Source organism: Neltuma alba, unplaced genomic scaffold, assembly GCF_004799145.2.
Source record: "Neltuma alba isolate B1F8T4 unplaced genomic scaffold, ASM479914v2 tig00011283_pilon, whole genome shotgun sequence".
Classification (NCBI taxonomy): Eukaryota; Viridiplantae; Streptophyta; class Magnoliopsida; order Fabales; family Fabaceae; genus Neltuma; species Neltuma alba.
This window is the reverse complement of record NW_021635992.1, coordinates 350855-359671: the sequence shown is the minus strand read 5'-3', so window position 1 is coordinate 359671 and position 8817 is coordinate 350855. Positions and strand designations below refer to the sequence as shown.

General features: G+C 39.6%; 2 protein-coding genes across 2 annotated transcripts; both read right to left on the bottom strand.

Moving 5' to 3' along the window:
* Nucleotides 1-122: 122 nt before the first annotated feature.
* On the bottom strand, nucleotides 123-2743 carry LOC114711229 (proline-rich protein PRCC). Its single transcript, XM_028895598.1, has 2 exons — nucleotides 1459-2743; nucleotides 123-514 (listed from the first exon to the last, which is right to left on the bottom strand). The coding sequence occupies exons 1-2, from the start codon at nucleotides 2686-2688 to the stop codon at nucleotides 356-358; spliced, it is 1389 nt and encodes a 462-aa protein (XP_028751431.1). The 5' UTR covers nucleotides 2689-2743; the 3' UTR covers nucleotides 123-355.
* Nucleotides 2744-3770: 1027 nt separating this feature from the next.
* On the bottom strand, nucleotides 3771-8476 carry LOC114711180 (transcription factor bHLH35). Its single transcript, XM_028895538.1, has 5 exons — nucleotides 8313-8476; nucleotides 8060-8222; nucleotides 7718-7960; nucleotides 7390-7560; nucleotides 3771-4059 (listed from the first exon to the last, which is right to left on the bottom strand). Exons 1-5 carry the CDS (start codon nucleotides 8384-8386, stop codon nucleotides 3970-3972), a joined length of 741 nt encoding a protein of 246 aa, XP_028751371.1. The 5' UTR covers nucleotides 8387-8476; the 3' UTR covers nucleotides 3771-3969.
* Nucleotides 8477-8817: the final 341 nt, after the last annotated feature.

Below are 8817 nucleotides of genomic sequence, written 5' to 3'. Positions count from 1 at the left end.
CAGAGGAAAAGGTGATAAATGATGCTCACGCATAAGATGACCAGCCTACTACCAAACTTGAACCTCGTAGGTCGGAGCCAGGACAAACTAGCTTGATACAGATAATAAAACTGAAAAAGTAATTTTTATGAATAAATAATTACTATCATATCTCTAAGAAATTAAGAAAAATCTATTAAATAACAATGACAAACATTACCCAAACAAGAAAAAATCCCTCCCCTTTACGGAGTCTAGTAAAAGAACATGGCTTTGAGAGAGAGATACGGTTTGGCCATTAAGAAAAGGGCAATATATACGCTGCAAGGATGTCATGGTTTTCGGTATGAAGTTACAACAAAAAAGAATCCCAAGATCACCAGCCATATTTGGCTTGTGTTTCAGCTTTTGTGAGCATGCCCTTCGCACGCCGCTCAGCAAGTTCTGATTCTTTTTGTTTCATATCGAAGAACAGAGAGCCTATTTGATGCTTCCTCCTATGCAGCTTCGAAGGCTTCCCCTTTGCTGAAACAGGCTGCAAGCGGACAGAGGGGTCAACAGAATAATCTTTAATGCTAACTAAATGACATAAATTCCATTTGGTGCAATTTGCTTTCTTTACTATGTCATCGTGTTCTATGGACATTGTTCACATGAATTAGATCGGATCGACCTACCCCCAACACGCATCATTCTCGTCATGAACCAACCTAGACATGAGAGTGGCAAGCTACACGCCCCTGAACCAGAGGTAGCATATATACATTCCAAGGAAGGGGGTAAATTGTCCTTTGAATATGACATGGCAATCAAGTCTTATCCTAGTATGAAAATGAAGAGGTAAATCTGACATACAATAAATCTCAAATTTAGACGAAGCTCCATGGTGAATAAATCATATACATAGCAGACTGATACCAACATAAAATCATAATTCTGTTACTGCTAAACATGCATCCAAAAGAAAATTATCACACAAGACGGAAGAACAATGAATATTTCTTTTCATAGAAACATAACAAAGGGTATCTCTGGTTTTATTTTATTTTTTTGGGTTAACTAAAGAGGTAACTATTTGATTCAGCAATATGTATACCAAGTAAAAAAACATAACCCAATGAAGTATTATAAATCTCCCTAGGCTGAACACTGCTATTGATTACTCCTCATTAAATTCTAAATTAATCAACCCAATGGTCCAGTAGCATTCCCACCGCAAATTCGCATGGCTCAGTTTTCATTCGGGACAAGAAATCCAACAGAATTTGCCTTTAACAGATACTCCAATCACTATTTGATCATACTTTCACATCAAATAGAAATGGAAATGCTGAGGGAAACAACTAACTAACGGAGCCTGACTACTATCCAACTAAAGCTGACAGCCCGAACCCCCCTGACTGTTGGTCAAAGTTTAATTTGCAAAAACCATGAATTGAATTTTGACGGTCAAAACACAGAAACACCAGCGAACAATACCTGATAAGAAGGTCCGAATGCTATCCCTGTTAGCTTGACCTGGTCCTCTCTTGGCCGATTCTTAATTAACTCTTCTTGCTTCACCTCGATAATTTCCGAGGGAATCTCACTCCTTCCACGCTTCCCAGACACTTTCACCCCGTTGTCCCTCATGCCAGATATATCAGGCACTTGTGCCCCGTACCCATCAGCCCAGTTATTTCCATATTGTCCGTCATCACCATAGGCATTATAATTTGCATGTGCATCATTATTTACATAGTATGACGCAGGGGGGACCGTATTAGCAGTCCTAGCCTCCAGCTGACAACCCACATTCTGATCAATACCCGAACTATAGTTGCCATAACTACTACTATCCATATAGTACCCCGGATTTTGGTCGGTACCATATTGGTAGTTGCTATAACTCTCATAACTTGCATAATTCCCTTCATTTTGATCAGCGTTAACGTTATTCTCCGACGCAGAACCATCAGCGTTCGATGCCTGTGCATCCGTTTCAATTATTGACCGTCGGCCTGAACCAGATGATGCTTGAACGCCCAATGTAGCCGAATTTCGGGGAGCCGGAATAGTGGATAAGAAAGACTTCACCGACGAGGTTTGAGGCGTAGACTCCATCTTCTTTCTCTCGTTTTCTGCTTTACGTTCCTCATCGTCATCGTCATCGTCGTCATCCACTTCGCTAGATTTCTTCAAATGAATTATGGGAGGCCGGAATTGAATAACTTTTTTGGTACTGGGGCCAGAGGCAGAAACCCTAGGAGCGGGTTCTGGCTCGATTTGGGATTTAGGTTTAGGGAGGGAAGAGAAAAGGGAAGTACGCCCACTAGATTGATAAGTGCTTATTGAATCTACCTCATAAGCATCGATATCTTTATTCATCGTTGATGGTGCCGCAGACGACGGATTACTTGAGCTGCTTTTGGGTTGAGGAAGAGACGAGAAAATAGAGGAAGATTTAGCGATGCTTCCGGAGCGAGTTTCCGAGTCATCTTCACCGCTTATAGCATTCCTGGAACTAGAGGATTGCTTAGGTTGAGGAAGGGATTGAATGAGGGAAGAAGATTTGGGTTGAGGAAGAGACGAGAAGAAGGAGCGGGTGTTTGAAGACGTTGACTCAGCATGCTCAGAGTTAGGTTTAGATGAAGAGGAAGGGATTGGTATCTGAGGTTGCTCTTGCTCTTCATCGTCAGAAGACGCGTAGTTCGCTAGCAGCGAATCCATGCGAGAGGAGAGGGGTGCCTCAACAGAGACACGAGCAGGGATCAGGACTTGGGAGGGACAAGCAAGCAAGAGAACGAAAGAGGGAGAAAACTGGAAAGCGGCTCGAGATTGGGTTGAGCATTCTTGGGCTTACAGTATGTTTGCTTTAAAATGGGCCAGGTAAAGCCCACCCAATACAAAGTGGGTTTACATTTAGCCCCTTGTTCCCCCCCCCCCCTGTGTTGTCTTAATAAGCCCACCAGTACAATATTTTAGAAAGAAATGTAAAAATGCTGGGGCATCTGCTGTATGGGGGGAAAAAAGAATAAAACTGGTGCTGATACTCTACTCATCCAAGTCGTTTCTCTATGCGGTATGAATCTCCTGAGCGGCTAAGGATCTAAATTTGTAGGGTTTGGACTCTTCTGTTTATCTCTGGTCGGCGGTCCATTTTAGCTGCTTAGTTGCCATTGACGGAGGTGAAAGGAGTGGGTGAGGGACTTTGATGTGCTGAATTATATTGTTGGTTCTATCATTGGAAGCTGGCGAAGATGAACCGTGGGTTCAAGCGAATGTTGACTGCTTTTGGTTGCCTTTCTTTGTAAAATTGGGTGATCTGATTTGGGTTCCGTCAAGTGTTGGGATAGAACTCGTTCCTCTTACTATGGATGGTGAGTTTGTGCGTGTATTGTTGGAGACTTTGTTGAACCATGTTCTCCTTCCATGACTGAAGAAGCAGCAGCCATGCACTTGGCGGATGATATGTCAAAACCTAAGATCTCTTGCTCCTGTTGTTTATTTCCTTTGCTAATGCATTTTAGCTTTTGTTGATTTTCTTTTGTCATGCTTTTTATTTGCTGTTGCTGGTTTACGAGTCAGAGCAACAGTGACTACATATCCCTGAGTGTTAAGGGATGAAAGATCCTTCATTTATTGGGGGATATTGTAAGCCAAATCTGTCCTAGAATAAGTTAATTAGGAAATTTTCCTAGTCAAAATTTTGTGATTCAATGAAGGATCTCTAGTTTCACTAAACTTCTCTCAGCCTCCTTAATCAAACAGTTCGAATTAGATCAGTGCTGTAGAAATTCTAGTGCGAGAACTAACATGAAATGCAACTTTATTGCATCAAACATCAAACTTACAACTTCTAGGTTTTAGTACATAAAGCAGAAGACAAACCCAAGCTTTCTAAGAAAACAAGATCAGCGACTCTCCCACGATGAAAACGTAGAGTGAAACGACGAAGAAAGAAAGAAAGAAAACCCCAACTTGTTCTCTCTGAAGTTCATCATCGATCGATTAGATGCTCATAGGGCTATCGGGATCATTAAGAGCTGCAATGGCCGTTTGGATTTTTATCTCCAAGAGATCTTTCTCTTCTTCGTCTGCCTGAAAGAAACAAAAGCAACACGACAAAGCGTGGTTCAGTAGCGTACGTAACTCCCTACTTAGACCTTTCAGTCTGAGGTGCTTGTTTAGATGCATTTTGCAAATTTCTGTGTAAACATGAATATGCCTGAATCTGGCATTGTACTCGACCACTTCTGTCAGTTGGTGATAAATCAAAGACAATTACATATCATATTTCCCCGTTACTTTCAGATTCTATTGGATTGTTCAACTTTCCTTTCCAATCAGTATCATTGACAAGGACTCTCAGTTACAATAAAACAAATTTTCTTTCGGCTTGAATAATCTTGCTATAGTTAATTTGATGTGACTACTAGCTAGCTGATTCATTAGTTCATTCATGACGATTTATAGTTTTGACTTTAGGAGCCCCCCCCCCCGCTTAAATAAATGGCAGAAAATATATATATATATCTTTGTTGGTTAAAAACACAAAATGATAGCACAGAATAATGCATCTTAAAATAAAGAGGGCCAAGTTCAAGAGAGACTTTGGAGTAAGCTTATCAAGTTTACAGTACATAATAAACAGGATGTGTGTGTGTGTGTAGCAACAAGAGGGCATCTAATAATAAACTGGAAAATAATACTTCTTAAATCTCAATTTAATCTGTAAACATTTTCTTCAATTAAATTTTTCACCATAAAATAGCATGTGCTGGACTCTCTAGTCGGTTAAAATTCATGTGGGATCTAAATATTGAGAGAGGATTAAATTGAGATAGGAGTGATCTTTCTAATATTAACAAAAAAAATTATGTTTTGAATATTTACTAAATCTAAAAAAAATAAATTAAACAATTTACCCTCGTTCCTGACTCATCAGCTCCAAATTCCAAGAGCAAGACATATGCATGTTAAGTAGATTTCCATAAGAATGAAGATGATTTTCCAATATGAGTATATATCTCACTTGATTTTGAACAAAATAATGTTATAAAAAGAGGCTTCTATGTAAATAAAATAAGTTTGAGGTTCCTACTGACTAAATTTTCAAACAAAATTAATTACTCAAAACTATCCATATCAATATCAATCAACATTGTTAGTGATAACGAATGAATCATGTAATATAAAACTTATATAAGTTATTAATAAAACCAATAAAAAAAAACATAGATATCATGCTGTTACTCGAATAGCATCCGGAACTATTTTTTTTTTTGGCATAACATCCAGAACTATTTTTGTCTCTTCTAATTTGGTTAAATGAATGGGACTGCCAATTTTGTTTGACTTCGAAAAATTATTTTCAGACACGTTTTTTGCTCTGGAATTTTTGTTGTGGGGCAAAAGATGGTGGGTGTTACAGTTTATCACCCTATTGAGGTTCTCTACAGTCCACGACCACGCTGCGCGGATAAAGAAATACGTGGCAGGAGTTATTTGGGGAGAAGATTCTCTTTTTGTTTTTTTTAAAAATATTTTCCTTTATTTTTATTCTCAACGCTATATTTTTCCCTCATAAAAAACGAGAACCGTGATAAAAAGGTTTTTTAACAAAAGGGAATTAAAAAGCAACATGACTAGACGGCACAAGCTAAACGACACCCCATAATAGTGCGGTGGATGTGAAATGGCCTTTTATAATTTCCATTTTCAAAATAATAAACACATACACATAGATAGAGCTTAATTTTCAATTGGGATTAAAAGGGTGAATTTTCAATTGGTTGGTTAAAAAGCTTTCTATTGAAAAATTAAATCTATAAATATAAAAAAATATATAATTTTTATTTTTAAAGGGAAACCAAATGAAATAAATAAATTTTTGATTAAAAATGATTATTAAAATATAAAAATAAAATTTAAGAGATCGGCGTGGTACTTAAAAAGGTAAACTGATTTTTTCAAAAGAAAAAGGAAGCAGTTGGGCTTATGTTGTGTATTGATGAGTCAAAATAAGGACCGTTCAGTTAGGATCCGTGTGGGAATACCGCATGGGAGTGAAGGGCTAAGATTCATTGGAGCAGCCGAGTAGGAGAGGGCCCACGAGGAATCCAATTAAAGAGGTCCGAAATAGCAGAGGGTGAATATGTGGGCGTGCTGTGTTATCTTGGCGTGAGTGGATGTGATCGAAACCGCGTGCGATTTAAAATTCACAAGGACCATGTGGGGGGTCCAATTGTTATGGTTGTGAATTGTGATGGGGAATTGAATTGACGCCGGCGTGGTATTTTCCCAATAACAATCACGTTTTAAATTCTGTGTTTTGTTGGTTTCTTAAAGTTTGATTTTGTCCCCTTCGGCGCATCAACCTCGTTTGGGAATCTTTGGGAAGTTTCTGGTTAGCACCTTGGCTTGACTCGTGCTCCAGATTTGGATTTTCCCCTTTTCTTTCTCACACGAGCTAAATATGTTTTAAGCGGCCTAAACACTTTTGCCGCTCGTGGGACATCTTGTTCTTGCGGTCACGCTGCAGATCCAGTTTTCAAGTCAAAGGTAGTGTTTCTGTTTTGAGGTCGAATTTACATCATTTTCCAAAATTGCCGCACATGATAGGGGAGTGCGCAAAATCAAACCCAATTCATCAAGAAGGCAACCAGTGTAATTGAATTGAGTTCGGCCTCTTCAAGTTCAGGTTGAGTCTTTTAGTTTGGTTAGATTTTGAACTACTTTGGTTCAACCTAAAATAACCCAATCCAATCAAAATTTTACCATGTGACGTTCTCAGAGAATTCTTGAGACTTGGGTAAAAACCTAATGAATAGTTACGTTTGCGGTGGACCTAAGGTAAAAACGTAATCAATGTGAATATTTCTATTGCTCACTGATATTTAGACATATAATCTTAAAACACATGGACTAGACAATTCAGTGGAATATTGCTCACTGATATTTAGACATATAATCTTAAAACACATGGACTAGACTATTTCAGTGGACTTGAGTAGGACTTGGGAAGTTAGGGTGGAACAGAGCAACGAGTTATCCGTCTTGCGAGGGACACCTCATGGCTCCACGACAGGAGAGACCGCAAGATTCACCTTTATTAAAAGCTTTAATTAATTAATCCCTGATATATTGCATACGGGCCCTCTCCAACTCACTTTCTTCACTGTCTCTTTGTATTCGCAAACCCCTGGAAATTTACAGCCTTATCACTCCCCTTAAAATATTAATATGCACTAATGCCTCTCCACTTTCCCTTTTTCCAAAACCCATCAATTTCATCCCAGGTAGGCCCCAACCCAACGTCTTAAATCTGATCTTATCAGTTTTTTAATTATGTATTTATGAAGAGAATAAAGCGGTGGCATCTTGATGTGGTAATTAACTTGCATAGAATAAAGGGGATGGAAAACTGACCTCGACAAAGACTGTCTTCACAAGCCTGCCCGAGAAACAAGTTATGTTGGCCGTAACAATCTTCAGCTTCAGCGATTCGAACACTTCGCACAGTTTCACCATTGTGTTTGTCCTCTTGCTACACGTCAAACTCACCACAATCGTCTTCTCTCCCATGTACGTTACCTTTAGCTGTTCCGCATCACATCGAATCCAAACCCGCGTGTTAAAGGGGGTGTAATAAAAAAAAAATAAAGGGAAACTCGCCAATTTTATAATTTCAATAATAGAAGAGAGAGAGAGGGTGGGGATTTCCATTTAATTCATTAATTGGTAATTTAATGATCACCTCAAGTACTTCGATCGGGCAATTCCTTGAACTGATAACAGAATCGTAAAGCTGCTGCTCTGTTTTCTTCTTCTTGGACCTGAGCAGGACAGGGAGGTCTTGCTCGTAATCGATATCGCTCGAGTTCTGCTTCATCTGCTTCCCAGATTCAAGCTCTGATATCTCCGACTCAATACTCCTCTCTTGTTCGTGCAAGCGCTGGATGTAATCGATTGCGTCCTTAATTATGGAAGCCTTGTCCATCTGCTCATGTCAAATGAAACGGTCACTCCTCAGTCCTCATCGACCATCTCCAGACTAATGTTAATAATAAATCTACTCGAATTTGAAATTTGATGCTACCTTGCTGATGTTTGGGACGACGGCTCTGAGAGCGAAGAGCCTCTCGTTGAGCTTCTTGCGGCGGTTCCGCTCGGACACAATGTTCTTGGATGCGGCGGAGGAGGCACCGCCGTCGGGGGAGCTGGAATCATAGTAACCGGAGAAGGCCTCATCCCATCCCCAACTGCCAGGTCAGGAAATAGAATCAGAATCCGAATAATTTGAATCTGCAGATCAATTGTGCGCATAGATGAAATGATTAGAATGAATTTACCTGTCGAGCTCCTCGGTTTGAAGGAACCTGTTGGTTTCCCAGTAATGCCTATACTCTTCGCCGATATTCTCCATGAAGAGGGAGCCGGAGATGGAGTGAGAGAAGAGAGAAGCAGAGTATAGTGGTGTGTTTGGGGAATTTTGTTTTTCAAGTGAGGGGTGGGGAATTGGGAGGTGAGGGACATATATAGGGGATTTAATTGAGCACGTGGGAAGATTAGGATGTGGTGTGAAGAAAGAGGATTGGATAGAAGCTTAAAGAAATTATGTGATGTTGCGGCCGGTGTGGGGAATACACCCTTTTCAGATGCTGGGTGTTTCCTTGAAGCATCTATTTCCCTTCAAACCAGTGTCCTCAAACGCCGCGTTTCTGACCTCTGAATTGAGTAAATTCCTGACGGAAAAACAGCCCAAGTGAAATATCATTATGATAAACAATAAACAATTCTTTCATTCTATGTGCAAAGGGAAAAATTAATAAGGATTTGTAAAAATTTACATAGTAA